Here is a 24,346-nt window from a genome sequence, read left to right on the forward strand (position 1 = left end):
GGTCCACTGCGGCTGAAGCGCACGCCCACACCTCTGGTGCGAAAATGTGTTTGGCCGCTGCCGGTGCCGCTTCCTCGAGATACTGCGGCTTCCTGGATAGCGCATCCGCCATGACGTTGTTGTCTCCCGGGATGTATTCTATCCGGAAATCGAAATCTGCAAAGAACTCCGCCCAGCGGATGTGTCTCTGGTTCAGGAATTTCGCCGTGCGCCAGTACTCCAGGTTCTTGTGGTCCGTGCGAACCTGCACCGTGTGTCTGGCTCCGACGAGGAAGTGCCGCCACGCCTTGAAGGCTGCATGAATGGCCAGCAACTCCCTGTCCCAGATGGTGTAGTTCTGCTCCGACGTGCTGAGCTTCCTGGAGTAGAATGCGCACGGTCTCCAGTCCCCTTGCGGATCTTGCTGCAACAGGACCGCCCCCACCGCTCTGTCCGAGGTGTCCGTTTCAACCCTCATCGGTTTGCTGGGGTTTACGTGTAGCAGCTGTTCTTCGGACGCGAAGAGACGCTTGAGCCTCCGAAAGGACTGCTCCGCCTGGTCCGTCCAGGTGAACTTCTTCTTCTTGGAGCTGAGGGTGTCCGTGATGGCCGCTGTCTCCTTCGCGAACCCCTTGATGAACTTGCGATAAAAGTTGGCGAAACCGACGAACTTCTGGACCTCCTTCCGGTTGCGCGGGCTCTTCCAGTCCAACACTGAGCGGACCTTGGCGCTGTCCATGGCAAGTCCCTTGTCGGACAGCTTGTAGCCCAGGAAATCCACCTCTGTCGTGTCGAACTGGCACTTCTCCAGTTTGGCGTAAAGTCTGTGCTCCCGTAGTCTCTGCAGGACCTCCTTGACGTCCTCCTCGTGCGCCTCCTGCGAGTCCGAAAAGATCAGGATATCATCTAAAAAGCAGACGCACTTCTTGTAGAGGAGTCCCGCTAGCACGTAGTGCATGAAAGCTTGGAAACAATGGGAGCCATTTTGGAGACCAAACGGCATGACTCTGTATTCATAGGTTCCTAAAGGCGTAAACATGGCTGTCTTCCACTCGTCGCCCTCCCGCATGCGTATAAGGTTGTAGGCCCCTCGTAAATCCAACTTGGTGAAGATCCGTCCCTTCCTCACCGTCGCGAGCAGGTCGTCAATTTTGGGCATGGGGAATGCTGTGGGCTTTGTCCTGGAATTGATGATTCTATAATCCACTATGAGCCTCCGTTCGGGCGTGTCTCTCTTCTTCACGAAAAACACGGGACTGCCCCCCACTGCTTTGGATTCCCGGATGAATCCCCGCTTCAAATTGCGATCTATGAACTCCCTGAGTTCTTGCATTTCGTCTTCAGACATGGAGTACAGTTTCCCAGTTGGCAGCGTCGCCCCTGGCAGGAGGTCAATCTTGCAGTCGTAGGGTCTGTGGGGAGGCAGCTTGTCTGCTTCCTTCTCGCAGAAGACTTCCAAAAAGTCCTTGTACTTGTTGGGCACCGCTTGCACCACGCCTAGGTGTAGCTGCGGTGCATCCTCTTGCCCCTCTCCTTCCTGGCAGGTCTGGATGCAGTGCGCTGCGCAGTAGGAAGAGCAGAAGGTCAATTGCCGCTGGTACCACGCTAATGCCGGGCTGTGCCTATCCAGCCAACTCATGCCCAACACTATGGGCGTGTCCGACAGGTGGGTGACGTTGAAACTGATGACTTCGCGGTGGTTTCCAATTTGCATCACCAGAGGCGGTGTTTGCTGTACCACCTCTCCTCCCAGTATCTTCCTGCCATCTACCGTGACAACATTTAGGGGCATCGTGGCTGGCAGGAGTGCTATGCGATGCTGCTTGACGAAGTCCAACCCTACAAAGTCTGCGTTGCTACCAGAGTCAATGGTAATAGGGACCTCCAGGGTGAGCCCATCGGGCAGCTGGAGCGATGCAGTGAGTTGCACCACTGGTTTGGGTGGGAGGGGGTCTGTGGGCTGCAAAATCTCTGGGGACTGTTTCACTGACTCGCCTGGTTGAGCCCCAGAGCCTCCATCTCCAACCAGGCGTCGCCTTTTCCCTGCTGCTCAACTCCCTGCTGAATTCCTCCTTTAACAGTTGCTGAGGCTGCAGTGTGCTTCTGGAGCCTCTGGGGACACTCTTTCGCCATGTGCTGTGCACTGTCGCAGATGTAACACTTCCTGCTCCCTCTAGGAGCCTTCGCCTTGACTGCTCCTGGTGTCTGGGCTCTGCTTGCTGTCTGAGCCCTTGCACCTCCGATTTCCATTGGCTCCTCTCCACTTATGAGAGGAGGCGTGGACTGAGCGCGCTCTGTCTCTCTGGGTAGGAAGGGAGTCGTTCTAACTGACGTGTTTGCTCTTCGCCCCTCCTCCCTGCTCCACGGGCGTTCTTCCAGGCGCACCCCAATTGCAAGCGCCCTTTGGACTACTTCTGTTGTATTTTGGGGTCTCTCCCCCCTCGCCAGTTCATCTTTAACGGCTCCATTCAGCCCCTCCCAGAACAGATCCCTGACGGCAGCTGAGTCCTTCTGCCAGCCCAGCACATTTACTAACCCAAAAAAGCGGGAATGATACTGGCGCACCGTCGCTCTCCCTTGTCGCAATCCATGCATTTCCCTTCTAGCGACATCCACATCCACCGTTGATTTAAAGCAAGCGTCCATGGCTCCAATAAAAGCGCTTGAATCTTTGAGGGCGGGGTCATTTTCGCGTAGCAAAGTTCGCAGCCACGACTTAGCTTCCCCATGCAGATGAGTGATTATGAAACCCACTTTCTCCTCCTCATCTCTAAAATCTTTCCGAAGCAAATTGAGCGCGAAGACTACTTCTGCTCTGAAGTTAGGGTACTGCTGCAGGTTCCCGTCAAAATGGGTCACAAGGCTTGCCCCCCTTTTCCCGAGGCTAACTCCCTCCGGCTTGGCTCCCAGCTGCCCCTCCTTTCCCCATTTGTCCCACCTGGCTTGCAGATCCTGGCAGAGCGCAGCTGTGTCTTCTTCTTTTTTCCTAGACGCAGCTAATTCTGCGTAGAGCGTTGACACCGCTTCCTGCAATTGCTTGACTTTTTCCTCAGTCGTCATCTTTGCCTATCTCCGTGAGCTCGCAGAGTTTATTGGAGATGGGACTTACTGTCAGCCCTGCCCAAGGTCCCAGCTCACACAAGACCAACGCTGCTTCTTGCTCAAGTTCAAAAGTCTTTATTGAAGTTCAGTCTCATTTCCAGACGTGCAGCGCGCAACGCTACATCTATCCGTCAGATCATAGAAGTCCCATCTGAATCTCCGCCCCCCTGACACCAGCTTAAGATTCTAGCTTTACTCCACCTCTTCCTCTGTTCCTTCTTTCTCTGGGTCCTTCTGCTAGTCGGAGTCTCTGCCCTCCGAGATTCTTCTGACGCTGATTCTCCCGACTCCTCCTCCCCCCTCTTTCGGGCTTTAGGACCTGGCTCCCAATCCGGGTTTTCTGCTGTCCCGCGCTCCTCCACATTTGAACTTGGCGCGCGCGCGCAGCCTCCCACTTTCCTTCTGACCGTTACACTTGTGTCACTGCTCCCCCTTTCGGGGAGGCTAGCTGGACCTGCCCTTCCCTCCGTCTCCCCACTCCCCGATGGAGGAGACGCTGGTCCTGACTCCCATGCCTCTTCTCCCCCACTGTGCTCTGGTGGGGGAACTGGCCCTACTTCTCCGCTACTCCTTTGGGACTCCCCTCTGGTTCCCTGTTTATGGATCGTCCCCTCTGGGATTCGCCTCGCCCTTACCATAGGCGCCCCCTCCTGGGAATCTTCTGATTCGCTGGAGAAGCTCATGGAATCTCTCGGTCCACTGTCATATTCCCCTACACTCCCCTCTGATTCCTCTCCTCCGCTCTCTATTTGCTCTCTCCCCTGCTCTTCTGCTCCTGAGCCTCTGACAGCAGGCCTCAGGAACGCTTTCCCCCATGGAGACCCGGGACCCCATCTCCTTCTGAAGGGACCTCCGAGGAGGAAGCCAGGGCGGATCAGTCCCTGGACCGTGGAGGCGATTCCAAGTGCTTTACATTTCCTAAAGTCCACAATAATCTCTTTTGTTTTCTTTCAGCTAAGGAGGAAGTTGTTTTTCCTGCACCACTCCCCCAACTGCTCAACATCCTTCCTATAGGCCACTTCCTGTCCATTAAACTTTAATTAGTTTAATGTTGAGTAAACGTCCAGTGCGCTTCCAACGCCATACATCATATCTCAGCAGAGAATTTCGTGCAACGGTGAAGAAGGCAGGAGAGACAGTACCTTTCAATGAAGAATCCTGGAGCAAGCACTTTGGAACTCAGGAAAAAACTTTATTTACAAAAGAAAAAACCCTGGCGATAAAGCACACATGCTTTTATCTCCGGCATAAAGAAAACTTTACTCTAAACCTAACTCATATCAGCCCACACGCCCAGGGGGGGAAGACACACGGGTGAACTGACTATTTATACAAACTAACTCACATTCTTGGATGCTTAATGACTTCCAGCTGCTCAGTGATTAGAGCGACTTGTTACCTCTTAACCCTTTAGTACCAACACTTCCCCCTCTCCAGCCGTGATTTAAACAACCACCGTTGTATCACCTGCAAACTTAATGATCTTATTACTGGGGTATTTGGGGGCACAGTCAGCTGTATAGAGCATATAAAAAAGTTTGATAGAAAATTTAATATCCACCTGCACAAACACGGTGGAAGTCCCAGGTCTAATAGTTTGGGCACCAATCTATGCGGAAGAATAGTATTAAATGCAGAACTAAAGTCTACAAATAACAATCTTGCACAGTTCCCTTTCTTCTCCAAATGAGTCAGGACAGCATGTAAAGCCATTGCCACAGCATCCTCTGTATGCAAACTGGTAAGGATCAAGATATGATACGGTTCCTTGCCAGTTTTTCTTCATTATAATGGGTGTCAACGCCACAGGGCGAAAATCATTCAGACTCTATCTTTGGTTTTTTTGTGTTTTTTTAAAAATATATTTATTAAGATTTTTGAATTTAATACAATACAAAAAAACTAAGTCAAAAAGAAAAACAAAGAGCAGAAAAAATTAAAAACACATAAAGTTCACAAAATCTATTTTTCAATAACCTATTTCCCTGACCTCCTCATACCCCCTTTCTTGTATTCCAATTCAAATTGTTAATTCAGCAAATCCTTATCCATAATTTTTAACCTATTTCTATGCTTAATTTAACATATTATTATTTTACTTTTTCTCTTTCATTCATTTCCTCAATTTATTTTTGCTAACCTTATTTTCCTTTAATTTAGTCCGTTTTAAAACAAACCAATTTTACCTTATCCAAACTTCAACATCAACACTTGTACCTCAATACACATTCTTAAAACATTCTTTCTAAAGTCGACCCAGGTTCCCTTCCACGAATTTCCCAAATTTCATACACATTACCAAAACAAAATGAAAGTAAAAACACATTATAATTATGTACCCTTTGGATATAAATTAAATAAGCAGGGAGATAAAATACAGCCTTGTCGTACTCCTTTCCCAATTTTGAACCAATCAGTTGTTCCATATCCAGTTCTAACTGTAGCTTCTCGTCCCACATAGAGATTTCTCAGGAGACAGATGAGGTGATCAGGCACTCCCATTTCTTTAAGAACTTGCCATAGTTTGCTGTGGTCGACACAGTCAAAGGCTTTTGCATAGTCAATGAAGCAGAAGTAGATGTCTTTCTGGAACTCTCTAGCTTTCTCCATAATCCAGCGCATGTTTGCAAGTTGGTCTCTGGTTCCTCTGCCTCTTCTAAATCCAGCTTGCACTTCTGGGAGTTCTCGATCCACATACTGCTTGAGCCTTCCTTGTAGAATTTTAAGCATAACCTTGCTAGCGTGTGAAATGAGTGCAATTGTGCGGTAGTTGGAACATTCTTTGGCACTGCCCTTCTTTGGGATTGGGATGTAGACTGATCTTCTCCAATCTTCTGGCCACTGCTGAGTTTTCCAAATTTGCTGGCATATTGAGTGTAGCACCTTAACAGCATCATCTTTTAAAATTTTAAATAGTTCAGCTTGGATGAATCCCAAGCTGGAATTAAGATTGCCGGAAGAAATATCAACAACCTCAGATATGCAGATGACACAACCTTGATGGCAGAAAGTGAGGAGGAATTAAAGAACCTTTTAATGAGGGTGAAAGAGGAGAGTGCAAAATATGGTCTGAAGCTCAACATCAAAAAAACGAAGATCATGGCCACTGGTCCCATCACCTCCTGGCAAATAGAAGGGGAAGAAATGGAGGCAGTGAGAGATTTTACTCTATTGGGCTCCGTGATCACTGCAGATGGTGACAGCAGCCACGAAATTAAAAGACGCCTGCTTCTTGGGAGAAGGGCAATGACAGGCCTAGATAGCATCTTGAGAAGTAGAGACGTCACCTTGACAACAAAGGTCCGTATAGTTAAAGCCATGGTTTTCCCAGTAGTGATGTATGGAAGTGAGAGCTGGACCATAAAGAAGGCTGATCGCCGAAGAATTGATGCTTTTGAATTATGGTGCTGGAGAAGACTCTTGAGAGTCCCATGGACTGCAAGAAGATCAAACGCATCCATTCTTAAGGAAATCAGCCCTGAGTGCTCACTGGAAGGACAGATCGTGAAGATGAGGCTCCAGTACTTTGGCAACCTCATGAGAAGAGAAGACTCCCTGGAGAAGACACTGATGCTGGGAAAGATGGAGGGCACAAGGAGAAGGGGGCGACAGAGGACGAGATGGTTGGATAGTGTTTTCGAGGTTACCAGCATGAGTTTGACCAAACTGCGGGAGGTAGTGGAGGACAGAGGTGCCTGGCGTGCTCTGGTCCATGGGGTCACGAAGAGTCGGACACGACTAAACGACTAAACAACAACAACAAAACCCTTTGGATTCCCAAGCCCCACACCCCCCTTTCCCGGTTTCAGTCCCCCACAAATATCCACCAGTCTTAATCTAGTATTAGCCTGGAGACCTCACATCCGAGGCTCTTAATTCTCTCTCAATTCCTCTCTGCTGGTTTTTCTGATAGTCCTTAAAATTAAACACCAAATCTTGGAAACGCTCTGGCCCTTCAGGATCCATATTTCTTCCAACCAGTCCTCCATACTTAAAGGTGGGGCCCAAATCTTGTTTCTTACTCCTTTCAAAACCAAATGTCCCCAAGGCTCCAACCTCCACCTTAAGCAAATTTGTAATCCTTAGGTCTTCAGATCTTCACATAAGGAGATCTCTCCTTTTTTCCATCTCCAATTCAGGCCAGATTTTCCACATCAAGTTCTTATTTTCCTTCATTGCCATCATGTCAAACCTCAAGTCCTCTTTCATCATCTGCAGAATTACAGTTCCTCCTTCCTTTTCTTCAGGGACAACATATGTCTCCTTCTCCAAGTGCTCAATGTTGTCAAATTTCTCTTTCTGTTCAGTTGGATAAACTTCCTGATTCAAATCCTTATCAGGTTCCATGATATTGTTTACAGCTGAGTCCAGAGTAGTAACATTTATAGCCAAAACATCAATTTGGCCTTGTAACTTTCCCAAGAGAACAAAGACTCTGTCCAATTCAGCCTGAACGCTTCCTCCTCCAGCCATTCTTGTAATGTCCCAAAACCCCCTCTAGAGGGATTTTGGTTTCTTAATGTTCATTCCAGTTCAAATCCAAAAATCCAGTTAGTTTAGTTCCTTGTTTTCAACAAATTGTAACAAAAATTGTAACAGATATAACCAGCAGAAGCAGCAGAAACAAGTTCTCTTTTTCTGTCTTGACAGCTAATTTGACAGCTGTCAAGCTCTTTAGTACCTCATCGACAGTCTCTCTTGTGGAACACTCCCGGGTCCGGGAGGGTGACACTTCAGCTCCCAAAATTAGCTCTTTTATCCTCCAGCAAGATTTCTTATACTGCCAAACCGTGAAATTAAAGTCTTTTACCAAAGAAGGAAAAAAGAGGTTCTCTCGACCTTAGTTAGCAGGTCTTTGCTTTAACTTGTTTACAAGACGGGGAGGCAGACTTCCTTTTTACACCTTCCCCGATCGTGCCTAATTCTTAAAAAACAATTTTTTTCTTTACGATGCCAATTTCCGTAGTACTCACGGGTTGTTACTTTTAGAGTCCAATTGTTCCAAAGAAGAAGTCAGCGCTCTCCGACCATGGCAATGCGGCTTCACTCTGCAGGAGAAGCAGTCGACTCTCAGCACCGCGCCGCTCACCCCGTCCCCCGTTCCGAAGCCTTTAAAAAGGCTCTTCACAAGTCGGGGGGGCGCAAATGGTGCCCGCCGAGTCACCAGGTTCACAGGCTTCACCGCCTGTGATTTTTAAGGGTCCCCGCGTCACCGCAGCGGCCAGACCCGATCCTACAGAGCTAACCCGGAAGTCCTATCTTTGTTTTTTATTGGCAGGGGTATAATGTTACCAGATTTCAGACAGGGTGGAACGGTGGCTTGGGCCAGAGACTGGTTAAAAATCTTCATAAAGATTCCTGCCAGTTGGTCCGAACAATCTCTTAGCACCCTGCCAGCCACCCCATCTGGGCCCATAGCCTTCCTCGTGTTTACCTGCCGAATCTAACATAATGCAGGACCGTTAGTGTATAAGTTTCTAGATCTTGATGGTGGAACATATTCCAATCAGTCTCCTGGAAACAGTCCTGCAACTGCTGAGATGCTCCCTCAGGCCACACCGTAACCATCCGTGTTTGTAGCTGGCCTTGTTTCCTGAGGGGTGTGTACACTGGTGTCAGAAGCAGGGACACATGATCTGAACCACCGAGGGGCGCCTCATATTCCTGTCCAATGGTCATATACACCTTGTCAAGAGTACTTTCTCCCCTTATTCCACACTCAATGGGCTGATGGGATTTTGGGAGTACTGCCCTCACATCTGTGTGAGTGAAGTCCCCCACAATAATCCGCGCTGCCTCCGGGTATCTGCTCAATTTAGCATTGATGTTTTCATGCATACTACTCATGGTCCTGCAGGCATTTGCAGAAGGTGCTAGATAAGAAAGCTGCAGAGATAGTGCAGGATAGTGCGCACCCCGGAAATGATCTCTTTCAGCTTCTGCCTTCTGGAAGACGGGTTATAAAGACTACGACTAGCCACCTGAGAAGCAGTTTCTATCCAAATGCAATTTTGGTTTTAAATGCAGTGTAAGGTAGTCTCTATGGGAGTATATTGTATTTAATTATGGGGTATCAGAGTTTTTAGGGGGCTAACCAGGCTGGGGTAGCAGGCTTGTTGGTTTTTCAATGTCTGATGTAGATTTTTTCAATTTCGTTGTTCTGTATGGGACAATAACAATAAAGAATATTGTATTGTATTGACACTCATCTGGAAAGTGCTATATCATGTTCCTTTCCCCACTTGCCAGGACTCTGAGCTCCATTTGGGGTCCCTCCTTCCGCACCCCAAGGTTCCTCCAAGGCCTTGGGGAAGGAAACTGAGGCAGGCTCTGCTTGCTCCCCAGGGCCCTGCAGGGGATTTGGGGGGGGGGGTGGCTGTGTCTTCCTCTGGCCATGGCACCCCCAGGAAGCCTTGGAAGAAAGGCAGGAGACCCTCAGCAGAGAACAGCCAAGTCCGGTTCTTCTCCGCAATGGCTTCCTCTTCTGAGAGCTCCCTCTCTTTCTTGTCTGGGCTGGACTGGGAGGACCCCAGTTCAGCAATTTCCCCATTCCCCACACTGGGCCCCTGAGACTTCTCCTGTTGAACTACTGCCTGAGGCGGGGGAACAAGCGAGGGCCATCCGGAAAGGGCTCCTGGGACCCCGAGGGGCCAGAAGGGGAGTCTCCAGCTGTTAACGGAAAAATCCGAGGGCTCCCTTGGACAAAAACAAAGACACCAACCAGGATAACTTGGAGCAAAACAGCAGTCTGTAGGCTTGGCCTTTGTTGAACTGTTGCAACAGGGGTGTGCAAGGCCTTATGAAGACTTTTGAAATTGCCACCCTGTAGATCAAGACCACCCCCCAGAAACATCATACATACATCACAGAAAGGAGGGGTTGCGGTGGTAACCTGGCTGGTTCCCCCTTTCCCCCTCCCCATGAGTACTTTCCAGGTGACAGAGGGGAGTTTGCAGTTTCCTGCCCCCAGGGGGAAGAGCTGATCATTGTCCTTTGTTCCAGTCCATGCTGAATCCACTCCCATATGGAAGTTCTTTGTGATCTTGATTGTCTTCTGTCTAGGACCATCAGGGTTGGCAGAGCAACTGGGCAGGGCTCCTGTGGATGTGCTGGGATGCTCAAGGGATTATGGCTGGCCTGTATCAAACCTTCCCCATTTTGTAGTCCTTCCTTCACGGAGTAAAATAAAAGTGGAACAGTGCAGATCCGATGTATGGTTGATTTTCTATGAATTTATAACAGAAGCGTAGCGTATGCAGTGTGTGAGTGTGAGTGAAGTTTGTACAAACTGAATGATTGGGGGGGGGTTTCCTGCGACAAGGGAGAGACCCCCATGCCACCCCTTTCTGGGAGAGCCCTCCTTTCTGCTCCCCTCCCAAGAGGGTCCCCCTTGTGTCTCTGCGTGTCTCTGAGGGACGAGAGAGGAGGCGCCCCTCCCCCCGCTGCTTCTTTCCCTCAGCGACTTTTCCCGCCTTTTCCCAACTGCCCGCCCTTCGAAATCTGAGCCTCGCCTCAGTTTTGGCGCCAAGGGTTCCTGGCAGACCAGGCGGCAGTTTCCCGGGGCTTTAGGGGCGGATTTCCATTTGCTACGTCTAATATCCGGTTTGGGTCGAGTTTGGGGCTGGCATAAAGTACCTCTTTTTTCAATTGATCTGAAGGTATAAATTATTGGCCCAAAGCTGCTTTATTGATTAGCCATTTTCCATGGGTCCTTTGTAGGTGGGTCTCCTGCAAGCTTATTACAGTAAATCTCATTTTGGCCTCCCCCCAAGATCGCGAGTGCGTTTCATTTCTCGCCTGGGACACTTCCTCATCTCCCTATTTTCCTGGTGGGGGAAAGGGGATTTTCGGGAGGGGGAGGGGTCTCCTGACTGGGAAGCCCCCCCTCCCCCCCTGAGCTGGAGGGTGTTTTTGGAGGGGTGTCTGGAGGGAGCCATTTCTGAGCCCAAGGCACCTCCCGCCACTAGGCAGCCCTTCGCCTCTTCTCCCTCCCAGGAGATAAGGGGGGAGATAAGGGGGGCAGCCCCTAGAGCGCAGAAGCAGGAAAACTGAAGGCAGGGAGAGGGAGGGGAGGACTCGGCTTGCCAAGGGTTAAAAGGAGCAGAGCTGGATTCCTAGAGAGGGCAGGAAGTGAAGGGGGAGGGGGCAAGGTCCTCCAGAGCAGGAGCCCCTCCCTCCCTGCTTTCTTCTCTCTCTTTTTTTCAAACGCTTCCTTGGTGCCCCTCCTGGAAACCGGTGAGTCTCCTCTCTCTGCCCCCTTAGTGTGTCCTGGGAAGAAGGGGGTCCCAGGGCTGCAGGGAGGATGAATGGGGGTCCCTGCTCAGATCATGCATGGTGGGTGGAGACCCCCAAGCAGAGGGTCTTCCTTTGTCCTCTCTGGCAAGCCAGGGAGGGGGCGAGTTTGCAGGAGGTCTGCAGCTCTGCTCTTCCTTGGGATCCAGATGCTGCCTTCATTTTGGGGAGGGGGCTTTTGTCAAGGAAATAAACCCCCTTCAGAGGGAGGGATAAGTCACATTTGTGACCAGAGGCTGCAGCCAGACGGGAACATTCCCACATGGGGGGAGCACAGGGAGAAGAAAAGCCCTTCTGCATCTGCAGCAGCACAACCGGACCACTTCATGTGTCCCAGATGCAACAACACATGTCTCTCCCCCAGATCTCACTCCCAAAGATGCACTCTTCCATGGTCTCCTAAGACAGATGGATGCCAACCAACCAACCGTTCTCTCCCCTCACAATGCACAATGGGGCTTCCCCTCCCCTCCCCCTCCTGGTGCCCCTTGAAGTTGGCTTGAGGGCAGGGGGAGGGTCCTCCCCACCAGATGAAGGGAGAGGAGATGCTTCCATCTGGAAAATGGGAATGCTTGCAAAGATTTACCTGAAGATGAGTACCATATAGATAATAAAATTATTATTATGTGAATTCCCCCGCTTACACAAAGATTAATACAGTGGTACCTTGGGTTAAGAACTTAATTTAATTCTGGAAGTCCATTTTTAACCTGAAACTGTTCTTAACCTGAGGTACCACTTTAGAAAATGGGGCCTCCGCTACCACCACCGTGCGATTTCTGTTCTAATCCTGAAGCAAAGTTCTTAACCCGAGGTACTATGTCTGGGTTAGCGGAGTCTATAACCTGAAGCATCTGTAACCCGAGGTACCACTGTACCCATCATTTAAATACACAACAAAATTGTTACAGAAAAGAACAGAGCAATGTGTAGAAAAATATCGTCTTTATTCTCCCTGTTTCTCTTAGGGTCCAGTGTGCTTTGAAGACGTAGCTGTTCCTTTCACAGAGGAAGACTTGGCTTTGCTGGATCCTGACCAGAGAGCTCTGCAGAAGGAAGTCAAGGAGGAGAATCCTGGGATCGTGGCCTCTCAGGTAAGACTCCCTGTTGGATCATGAAATCAGCTTTGAAATTCCATACAGATCTCTGCAGGACAAACCTCCTCTATTTTGAGGGAGCCCAATAGCACCACCTACAGCATCTGAGATGTTAACTCACCCACAACTCTCCTGGAATGGAAAACTCTCAATAGGAGATGTATCTCCTGTTCTGTCTGGGAATATTCTTCCACCAGTCCTGCCTTTTCAAACCAGGATAAGGCTGGTCTGAGCTGCCCAGGCCTTCTTCAGTGTAGGCTTCAGAGATCTTAGGGACGTGGAGGTACATCCTGTTTAATTTTCTTTTTCCCTTTCTACATTCGTCTGGCTTCATTCTGTTGGTGAATCTAATTTTCCATGAAATATTTCCTACAGGGGACTGTTTAGAATGTGGAAAAAGCTTCACCTAGGAAACCAGTCTCAATTTCCATTAAATAAAACTCAGCAGGGATAATCATAGAATTTTAGAAAATTGTATAAGGCATATGGTATAACAGGTATTAGGAAACTTCATGAGGAATTAAGGGGAAAGATAGCGTTGACCCGGAGTAGTAACAAAATTTATGTTCTCTCTCTGAGTGCCAGGGACCCTCCTCCAAAGAGAGCTTTTTTTTTGTCAGAATTATTTATTTTTTCCAATTTTTGGCAATTAATTGGCAATAAATGTTCTCACTGCCACTGTGGCGTAAAGAAATATTTCCTTATTTCAAACATCTTCATCAAATTTTCTGTTATTGCCTCACAAGCCGTAAAATTCCAACTCTCCTTCCATAATTTCCCCCATGATGTTACTTGAATACGTTTCCCTAAATCCATAGCCAATTTGATCATTACCACCTTAACTTGTTCATCCATATCCTCACACTCCAATAAGATTCCATACATTTTACAAATTACTTTTGTTTTGTTTTGTTTGTTTTGTAGTAATTCTTTATCCAATACTGAAATTACAAAATCCTTTTTCTTGTCAGCTTTGAAGACCTCATTTATTTGGTGATACTGGATCCACCCTGTTAGGTGGTGTTTTATTTCCTCCCGCAGTTTGGTCAGACTCATGCTGGTAGCTTCAAGAACACTGTCCAATCATCTCGTCCTGTCGTCCCCTTCTCCTTCTGCCCTCCATCTTCCTGGTATAATTCCTCTGGAGAGCCAGTGTGGTGTAGTGGTTAAGAGCGGTAGACTCGTAATCTGGGGAACCGGGTTCGCTTCCCCGCTCCTCCACATGCAGCTGCTGGGTGACCTTGGGCCAGTCACACTTCTTTGAAGTCTCTCAGCCCCACTCACCTCACAGAGTGTTTGTTGTGGGGGAGGAGGGGAAAGGAGAATGTTAGCCGCTTTGAGACTCCTTTGGGTAGTGATAAAGCCGGATATCAAATACAAACTCTTCTTCTCCTCCTCCTCCTCCTCATCTGTGTATTCTTGCCCCCTCTTCTTGATGTCTTCTGCTTCTGTTAGGTCCTTACCACTTTTGTCTTTTATTATGGTAATCTTTGTACAAAATGTTCCTTTCATATCTCCAATTTTATTGAAGAGACCTCTGGTTTTTCTCATTCTATTGTTTTCCTCTATTTCTTTGCATTGCTCGTGTAAGAAGGCCCTCTTGTCTCTCCTTGCTATTCTTTGGAAATCTGTATTCAATTTCTTTTAGGTCTGCCTTGGATTCGTATCGAGATCATTTTATCATTTTTGAGATTGCATCCCAGTACAGCTTTTGCCGCTCTTTTCTTGACTATGAGGGCCACTCCATTTCTTTTACGGGAATCTTGCCCACAGTAGTAGATGTGATGGTCATCTGAACTGAATTTCCCCATCCCTGTCCATTTTTGTTCACTGATGCTTAGGATGTTATTATTTATTCTTGCCATCTCATTTTTGACCACATCCAACTCTATACCACTGGAGAGGTATAGAAATGGGGCTTCTGTTGGGAAGGGGCTGCCCCATTTGTGCTTCTCCGGGGGCAGGAGAATATATAGGCAGGAGAATCCCTGCAGGGCCTCTGAGGCTCCCTTTCCTTCTTCCTCTCTCCCAGGACCCTGCAGCTTCTTTTGGCTCCTTGACTCCTCAGGAAGGATGAAAGAGACGGATCCTGCAAAGCTAGCGAGGATGGAAGGGGGAAGATGGACGGTTGACCTGGTCAGTTTGTCTCCTGCATCCCTCCCCACAACCTCTGAGCGTTCCCTCCCAGGGACCTCAGAGAGATCAGGTGAGTCCCAGGGGAGGGGAGATGGGGACATGGATGGATGGAGGGTGAAGAGGGAAAGCTCTCTGGCCAGAAATGAGATAAAGCAGGGATTTTGCTGTGGATGGGGCCCCCAAGATATTGGGAGGCTTCTCCTCCAGCCAGAAAATCCCTGCAGGGCCTCTGAGGCTCCCTTTCCTTCTTCCTCTCTCCCAGGACCCTGCAGCTTCTTTTGGCTCCTTGACTCCTCAGGAAGGATGAAAGAGACGGATCCTGCAAAGCTAGCAAGGATGGAAGGGGGAAGATGGACAGTTGACCTGGTCCGGCTGTCTCCTACATCCCTCCCCACAACCTCTGAGCATTCCCTCCCAGGGACCTCCGAGAGATCTGGTGAGTTCCAGGGGAGGGGAGATGGGGACCTGGATGGATGGAGCCAGAGAGGTATTGGGGCTTCCTCAGTTAGGGGGTGGGGGGAGGCAGGCAGGCAGATGGAGATGGAGAAGGGGAGCACCTTTTCTGCCTCCCCCACCTGCCTGCCTGCTCCTTTGTCATCTGCAGGCAATTTGAGCCAGGAATAGATCACAGCTCCCCGGCCACCACAGCTCAAAAGGTCTAAAACTAGTACTGTGATCTGAATGCCCTGCCAATGTCAGACAACTCACTGATCCTGCTTTGCAGTTTGAATGCAGATGGGGCCTCTGTGTGTTGTCTTTTTCTTTTTGGAATAACTTTTTATTTGCTTTTAAAAACAAGGAACATTCTGTCAGGCTTGTTTTTCTTCTGTTTGCATTTGATTGACCAAAGAGATAACTGACCTTGGAGATGGAGTGTATTCCAGGATTGAGCCAGAACAAAGTCCATTCCAGATAAAAGCCAAACAATATGTCAGTTAATACCAGCCAACAAAGACAGTGAAAACTATAGAAAGGTCCCACATCTAACTACAGTGGTACCCCGCAAGACGAATGCCTCGCTAAATGAAAAACGCGCAAGACGAAAGGGTTTTCCGATTTTTTAGCCGCTTCGCAAGACGAATTTCCCTATGGGCTTGCTTCGCAAGAGGAAAATTTTTTCGAGTTCTTGCAAGTTTTTTCCTTTTTCTTAAAGCCGCTAAGCCGCTTATCTGCTAATTGCCGCTTATCCGCTAAGCCGTTAATAGCCGTTAAGCCGCTTATCTGCTAATTGCCGCTAATCCGCTAATAGCGGTGCTTCGCAAGACGAAGAAACCTGCAAGACGAAGACACTCGCAGAACGAATTAATTTCGTCTTGCGGGGCACCACTGTATTTTTAGTTCTTCCTCTATCACAAGCATTCATTAACTTGGTTCAATGATCTGGAGCTCCATTTCCTCCTGAGGCTCTAATTCGCTTCTCTCTTCATTGCAGATGGAGATGAACTGGAAGGGAAGAACAGGGGGGACCACAAGAGAAGCCACATAGTGGAGAAGTCATATAAATATTCAGAGTGTGGAGAGAACATCCGTCAGAGCTCCCAGGACACCTCCCGTCAAAGAAAGAGCTTCGTTCAGAAGGATAGCCTCACTTCACACAACAAAGGACAGAGCAGGGAGAAACCCTATCAGTGCTTGGAATGTGGGAAGAGCTTCAGTCAGAAGGCCCATCTCAATTCTCATCTATTAATTCATACAGGAGAGAAACCCTATCAGTGCTTGGTATGTGGGAAGAGCTTTAATCAAAGCGCACATCTCACTTCCCATCAAAGAATTCATACCGGGGAGAAACCCTATCAGTGCTTGGAATGTGGAAAGAGCTTCACTCAAAGCAGCTCTCTCACTTGCCATCAAAGAATTCATACCGGGGAGAAACCCTATCAGTGCTTGAAATGTGGAAAGAGCTTCAGTATTAGCAGCAGTCTCACTTCCCATCACAGAATTCATACCGGGGAGAAACCCTATCAGTGCTTGAAATGTGGGAAGAACTTCAGTCACAGGCAGACTCTCACTTCCCATCAAAGAACTCATACAGGAGAAAAACCCTATCAGTGCTTCGAATGCGGGAAGAGCTTCAGGGAGGGGACAAAGCTCACTTTGCATCAAAGAACTCATACAGGAGAAAAACCCTATCAGTGCTTCGAATGCGGGAAGAGCTTCAGGGAGGGGACAAAGCTCACTTTGCATCAAAAAACTCATACAGGGGAAAAACCCTATCAGTGCTTCGAATGTGGAAGGAGCTTCACTGAAAGCTCCCATCTGACTTCCCATCACAGAATTCATACAGGGGAGAAACCCTATCAGTGCTTGAAATGTGGAAAGAGCTTTAATCAAAGCGCACATCTCACTTCCCATCAAAGAATTCACACAGGGGAAAAACCCTTTCAGTGCTTGCAATGTGGAAAGAGCTTCAGAAAGAGCTCCCATCTCACTTCCCATCAAAGAACTCATACAGGAGAAAAACCCTATCAGTGCTTCGAATGTGGGAAGAGCTTCGGGGAGGGGGCCAAGCTCACTTCCCATCAAAGAACTCATACAGGGGAGAAACCCTATCAATGCTTGAAATGTGAGAAGAGCTTCAGGTGGAAGGCCAGTCTCACTTACCATCAAAGAATTCATAGAGGGAAGAAACCGTATCACTGCTTGGAATGTGGAAAGAGCTTCAGTCAGACGGTGAATCTCACTTTGCATCAAAGAATTCATACAGGGGAGAAACCCTATCAGTGCTTGGATTGTGGAAAGAGCTTCAGTCAGAGGAACAGTCTCACCTCCCATCAAAGAATTCATACAGGAGAAAAACCCTATCAGTGCTTCGAATGTGGGAAGAACTTCCGGGAGGGGACAAAGCTCAGTTTGCATCAAAAAACTCATACAGGGGAGAAACCCTATCAGTGCTTCGAATGTGGAAAGAGCTTCAATCGGAAGGATAGTCTCACTTCCCATCAAAGAATTCATACCGGGGAGAAACCTTATCAGTGCTTGAAATGTGGAAAGAGCTTCAGACTGAGCTCCCATCTCACTTCCCATCAAAGAATTCATACAGAGGGGAAAGCAAAAAAGAGAAATAAAACAAAAAATATTAAACAACCCTTACAAAATACAATTGTATAGAAAAGAGAAGAGGGGGGGATATAAACTAAAAATACTGTTTATACCATTTGTATCATATATATCATATCATTCGTCAACCCATAGAAAGGCAGGATCCCCCTCTTCTCCCCGTCTCCCACCCTGGCAGATCCTTCCTTCCCTGCATTCCTTGCAGGTCCCTCCCACCTCCAACTCTCCTCTTCCTATGTGTGTCCTCCTAAATTCAAAATAAAGGAATATAAAATACAAAAAATTGATGATGATGATGATGATTTATTGATAACCTTCCCATCTGGCTGGGTTTCCCCAGTCACTCTGGGCAGCTTCCAACAAAATATTAACATACAGTAATGCATCAAATATTAAAAGCTTCCCTAAACAGGGCTGCCTTCAGATGTCTTCTAAAAGTCTGGTAGTTGTTTTTTCCTTTGACATCTGCTGGGAGGGTGTTCCACAGGGCAGGCACCGAAAAGAAAACTCCCATCTCCGTCTGAAAATCATCTGTAGCAACAATGATTCATAATCTGCACTACAGAATAAACCCAGCTGTATTTAGCATGCAGTGGTAAGTGGTATTTAGCATAGAGCGGTAGATTCGTAATCTGGGGAAACGGGTTCGCGTCTCCGCTCCTCCACATGCAACTGCTGGGTGACCTTGGTCCAGTCACACTTCTCTGAAGTCTCTCAGCCCCACTCACCTCACAGAGTGTTTGTTGTGGGGGAGGAAGGGAAAGGAGAATGTTAGCCGCTTTGAGACTCCTCCTGGTACTGATAAAGCGGGATATCAAATCCAAACTCTTCTTCTCCTCTTCACCAAGATGACACATTCCCTTCATCTCCCTCCCTAGCCCAGCTTTCAAATCTGAACCAACTCAGACAGTGCAATATGACTCTTATAATGTTCGTCTAATAATCCAAATTAGTATTTCTCCAGTTTCTAGGTCCAGTTTCTATAAAGCCTTTTAAAAACTGTTCCAACAAATCTCAGCCAAGTCACAATGGAAAATTGTGGTCTCTTATAATGTTCATCCAATCCTGCTTCCTCTTCTTTCTTCTTTCCCTAATTGTGGTCTCTTATAATGTTCATCCAATCCTGCTTCCTCTTCTTTCTTCTTTCCCTAATCTTTGGACATTTTAATCCACTGGGGATGGGGAAGCAGGCATCTTAATTCCCTTTCCTCAAACGAGATCACAGCTTGCCTTGTTCACCATTTCCGGAGTTGCTTTGCATTCTCTGCCGCTCATTCCCACACCAGCTCAGCCCAACCTCCTCTTTCCCTGGGGCTCTTTCTCTTTCCTCCTGCTCTTCCCTCGCCTGCTCAACACAACCTTCTGCCTCACCCAGCGACTCCTTTCCAGCTTATGACCCACACATTCCCCTCCGTCTCTTTTTCTGGGTCTTCAATGCCAAGGCGCTGCAGAAGCTTCTTTGGAGTAGATGCATCTGGTTCCCAATAAATCACGCAGAGGCAAAGTTCATTGGCCAAAGAAGAAGGTTTCTCAGCCTTTTCAAGGGATCCTTATTAAACTTGGGAATGTCTGCATGTGATCCCATCTCTACAGCTGACAAAAGCACCAGAGAGAAGGTGGGCTGGAGCCTGAAAGGCGAAAGCATTGGCCTCGAACGCAGGCCTCAGGAACGCTTTCCCCCATGGAGACCCGGGACCCCATCTCCTTCTGAAGGGACCTCCGAGGAGGAAGCCAGGGCGGATCAGTCCCTGGACCGTGGAGGCGATTCCAAGTGCTTTACATTTCCTAAAGTCCACAATAATCTCTTTTGTTTTCTTTCAGCTAAGGAGGAAGTTGTTTTTCCTGCACCACTCCCCCAACTGCTCAACATCCTTCCTATAGGCCACCTCCCCCTCTCCAGCCATGATTAAACCAACCACCGTTGTATCACCTGCAAACTTAATGATCTTATTACTGGGGTATTTGGGGGCACAGTCAGCTGTATAGAGCATATAAAAAAGTTTGATAGAAAATTTAATATCCACCTGCACAAACACGGTGGAAGTCCCAGGTCTAATAGTTTGGGCACCAATCTATGCGGAAGAATAGTATTAAATGCAGAACTAAAGTCTACAAATAACAATCTTGCACAGTTCCCTTTCTTCTCCAAATGAGTCAGGACAGCATGTAAAGCCATTGCCACAGCATCCTCTGTATGCAAACTGGTAAGGATCAAGATATGATACGGTTCCTTGCCAGTTTTTCTTCATTATAATGGGTGTCAACGCCACAGGGCGAAAATCATTCAGACTCTATCTTTTGTTTTTTTGTGTTTTTTTAAAAATATATTTATTAAGATTTTCGAATTTAATACAATACAAAAAAACTAAGTCAAAAAGAAAAACAAAGAGCAGAAAAAATTAAAAACACATAAAGTTCACAAAATCTATTTTTCAATAACCTATTTCCCTGACCTCCTCATACCCCCTTTCTTGTATTCCAATTCAAATTGTTAATTCAGCAAATCCTTATCCATAATTTTTAACCTATTTCTATGCTTAATTTAACATATTATTATTTTACTTTTTCTCTTTCATTCATTTCCTCAATTTATTTTTGCTAACCTTATTTTCCTTTAATTTAGTCCGTTTTAAAACAAACCAATTTTACCTTATCCAAACTTCAACATCAACACTTGTACCTCAATACACATTCTTAAAACATTCTTTCTAAAGTCGACCCAGGTTCCCTTCCACGAATTTCCCAAATTTCATACACATTACCAAAACAAAATGAAAGTAAAAACACATTATAATTATGTACCCTTTGGATATAAATTAAATAAGCAGGGAGATAAAATACAGCCTTGTCGTACTCCTTTCCCAATTTTGAACCAATCAGTTGTTCCATATCCAGTTCTAACTGTAGCTTCTCGTCCCACATAGAGATTTCTCAGGAGACAGATGAGGTGATCAGGCACTCCCATTTCTTTAAGAACTTGCCATAGTTTGCTGTGGTCGACACAGTCAAAGGCTTTTGCATAGTCAATGAAGCAGAAGTAGATGTCTTTCTGGAACTCTCTAGCTTTCTCCATAATCCAGCGCATGTTTGCAAGTTGGTCTCTGGTTCCTCTGCCTCTTCTAAATCCAGCTTGCACTTCTGGGAGTTCTCGATCCACATACTGCTTGAGCCTTCCTTGTAGAATTTTAAGCATAACCTTGCTAGCGTGTGAAATGAGTGCAATTGTGCGGTAGTTGGAACATTCTTTGGCACTGCCCTTCTTTGGGATTGGGATGTAGACTGATCTTCTCCAATCTTCTGGCCACTGCTGAGTTTTCCAAATTTGCTGGCATATTGAGTGTAGCACCTTAACAGCATCATCTTTTAAAATTTTAAATAGTTCAGCTTGGATGAATCCCAAGCTGGAATTAAGATTGCCGGAAGAAATATCAACAACCTCAGATATGCAGATGACACAACCTTGATGGCAGAAAGTGAGGAGGAATTAAAGAACCTTTTAATGAGGGTGAAAGAGGAGAGTGCAAAATATGGTCTGAAGCTCAACATCAAAAAAACGAAGATCATGGCCACTGGTCCCATCACCTCCTGGCAAATAGAAGGGGAAGAAATGGAGGCAGTGAGAGATTTTACTCTATTGGGCTCCGTGATCACTGCAGATGGTGACAGCAGCCACGAAATTAAAAGACGCCTGCTTCTTGGGAGAAGGGCAATGACAGGCCTAGATAGCATCTTGAGAAGTAGAGACGTCACCTTGACAACAAAGGTCCGTATAGTTAAAGCCATGGTTTTCCCAGTAGTGATGTATGGAAGTGAGAGCTGGACCATAAAGAAGGCTGATCGCCGAAGAATTGATGCTTTTGAATTATGGTGCTGGAGAAGACTCTTGAGAGTCCCATGGACTGCAAGAAGATCAAACGCATCCATTCTTAAGGAAATCAGCCCTGAGTGCTCACTGGAAGGACAGATCGTGAAGATGAGGCTCCAGTACTTTGGCAACCTCATGAGAAGAGAAGACTCCCTGGAGAAGACACTGATGCTGGGAAAGATGGAGGGCACAAGGAGAAGGGGGCGACAGAGGACGAGATGGTTGGATAGTGTTTTCGAGGTTACCAGCATGAGTTTGACCAAACTGCGGGAGGTAGTGGAGGACAGAGGTGCCTGGCGTGCTCTGGTCCATGGGGTCACGAAGAGTCGGACACGACTAAACGACTAAACAACAACAACAAAACCCTTTGGATTCCCAAGCCCCACACCCCCCTTTCCCGGTTTCAGTCCCCCACAAATATCCACCAGTCTTAATCTAGTATTAGCCTGGAGACCTCACATCCGAGGCTCTTAATTCTCTCTCAATTCCTCTCTGCTGGTTTTTCTGATAGTCCTTAAAATTAAACACCAAATCTTGGAAACGCTCTGGCCCTTCAGGATCCATATTTCTTCCAACCAGTCCTCCATACTTAAAGGTGGGGCCCAAATCTTGTTTCTTACTCCTTTCAAAACCAAATGTCCCCAAGGCTCCAACCTCCACCTTAAGCAAATTTGTAATCCTTAGGTCTTCAGATCTTCACATAAGGAGATCTCTCCTTTTTTCCATCTCCAATTCAGGCCAGATTTTCCACATCAAGTTCTTATTTTCCTTCATTGCCATCATGTCAAACCTCAAGTCCTCTTTCATCATCTGCAGAATTACAGTTCCTCCTTCCTTTTCTTCAGGGACAACATATGTCTCCTTCTCCAAGTGCTCAATGTTGTCAAATTTCTCTTTCTGTTCAGTTGGATAAACTTCCTGATTCAAATCCTTATCAGGTTCCATGATATTGTTTACAGCTGAGTCCAGAGTAGTAACATTTATAGCCAAAACATCAATTTGGCCTTGTAACTTTCCCAAGAGAACAAAGACTCTGTCCAATTCAGCCTGAACGCTTCCTCCTCCAGCCATTCTTGTAATGTCCCAAAACCCCCTCTAGAGGGATTTTGGTTTCTTAATGTTCATTCCAGTTCAAATCCAAAAATCCAGTTAGTTTAGTTCCTTGTTTTCAACAAATTGTAACAAAAATTGTAACAGATATAACCAGCAGAAGCAGCAGAAACAAGTTCTCTTTTTCTGTCTTGACAGCTAATTTGACAGCTGTCAAGCTCTTTAGTACCTCATCGACAGTCTCTCTTGTGGAACACTCCCGGGTCCGGGAGGGTGACACTTCAGCTCCCAAAATTAGCTCTTTTATCCTCCAGCAAGATTTCTTATACTGCCAAACCGTGAAATTAAAGTCTTTTACCAAAGAAGGAAAAAAGAGGTTCTCTCGACCTTAGTTAGCAGGTCTTTGCTTTAACTTGTTTACAAGACGGGGAGGCAGACTTCCTTTTTACACCTTCCCCGATCGTGCCTAATTCTTAAAAAACAATTTTTTTCTTTACGATGCCAATTTCCGTAGTACTCACGGGTTGTTACTTTTAGAGTCCAATTGTTCCAAAGAAGAAGTCAGCGCTCTCCGACCATGGCAATGCGGCTTCACTCTGCAGGAGAAGCAGTCGACTCTCAGCACCGCGCCGCTCACCCCGTCCCCCGTTCCGAAGCCTTTAAAAAGGCTCTTCACAAGTCGGGGGGGGCGCAAATGGTGCCCGCCGAGTCACCAGGTTCACAGGCTTCACCGCCTGTGATTTTTAAGGGTCCCCGCGTCACCGCAGCGGCCAGACCCGATCCTACAGAGCTAACCCGGAAGTCCTATCTTTGTTTTTTATTGGCAGGGGTATAATGTTACCAGATTTCAGACAGGGTGGAACGGTGGCTTGGGCCAGAGACTGGTTAAAAATCTTCATAAAGATTCCTCAAGCTGGTCCAAACAATCTCTTAGCACCCTGCCAGCCACCCCATCTGGGCCCATAGCCTTCCTCGTGTTTACCTGCCAAATCTAACATAATCCAGGACCGTTAGTGTATAAGTTTCTAGATCTTGATGGTGGAACATATTCCAATCAGTCTCCTGGAAACAGTCCTGCAACTGCTGAGAGGCTCCCTCAGGCCACACCGTAACCATCCGTGTTTGTAGCTGGCCTTGTTTCCTGAGGGGTGTGTACACTGGTGTCAGAAGCAGGGACACATGATCTGAACCACCGAGGGGCGCCTCATATTCCTGTCCAATGGTCATATACACCTTGTCAAGAGTACTTTCTCCCCTTATTCCACACTCAATGTGCTGATGGGATTTTGGGAGTACTGCCCTCACATCTGTGTGAGTGAAGTCCCCCACAATAATCCGCGCTGCCTCCGGGTATCTGCTCAATTTAGCATTGATGTTTTCATGCATACTACTCATGGTCCTGCAAGCATTTGCAGAAGGTGCTAGCTAAGAAAGATGCAGAGATAGTGCAGGATAGTGCGCACCCCGGAAATGATCTCTTTCAGCTTCTGCCTTCTGGAAGACGGTCCAGGGTTATAAAGACTACGACTAGCCACCTGAGAAGCAGTTTCTATCCAAATGCAATTTTGGTTTTAAATGCAGTGTAAGGTAGTCTCTATGGGAGTATATTGTATTTAATTATGGGGTATCAGAGTTTTTAGGGGGCTAACCAGGCTGGGGTAGCAGGCTTGTTGGTTTTTCAATGTCTGATGTAGATTTTTTCAATTTCGTTGTTCTGTATGGGACAATAACAATAAAGAATATTGTATTGTATTGACACTCATCTGGA

At 47.0% G+C, this 24,346-nt stretch overlaps 2 protein-coding genes and 1 long non-coding RNA gene across 4 annotated transcripts in view; 2 read left to right on the forward strand and 1 right to left on the reverse strand.

Moving 5' to 3' along the window:
* Nucleotides 1-17,819, forward strand: part of LOC128409540 (zinc finger protein 883-like) — a 346,762-nt gene extending 328,943 nt beyond the window's left edge. The window contains exons 3-6 of the mRNA XM_053380094.1: nucleotides 12,342-12,467; nucleotides 14,503-14,676; nucleotides 14,869-15,042; nucleotides 16,039-17,819. Coding sequence (XP_053236069.1) covers nucleotides 14,544-14,676; nucleotides 14,869-15,042; nucleotides 16,039-17,714 — 1,983 coding nt within the window. The 5' untranslated portion in view covers nucleotides 12,342-12,467; nucleotides 14,503-14,543 and the 3' untranslated portion in view covers nucleotides 17,715-17,819. The remainder of the gene's footprint in view (nucleotides 1-12,341; nucleotides 12,468-14,502; nucleotides 14,677-14,868; nucleotides 15,043-16,038) is intronic.
* Nucleotides 1-24,346, forward strand: part of LOC128409528 (zinc finger protein 883-like) — a 451,816-nt gene that overhangs the window by 207,856 nt on the left and 219,614 nt on the right. The window lies entirely within an intron of this gene.
* The window catches only part of LOC128409573 (uncharacterized), a 145,734-nt gene that overhangs the window by 120,303 nt on the left and 1,085 nt on the right, over nucleotides 1-24,346 (reverse strand). The window lies entirely within an intron of this gene.

This window comes from Podarcis raffonei, chromosome 2, assembly GCF_027172205.1.
Source record: "Podarcis raffonei isolate rPodRaf1 chromosome 2, rPodRaf1.pri, whole genome shotgun sequence".
Taxonomy (NCBI): domain Eukaryota; kingdom Metazoa; phylum Chordata; class Lepidosauria; order Squamata; family Lacertidae; genus Podarcis; species Podarcis raffonei.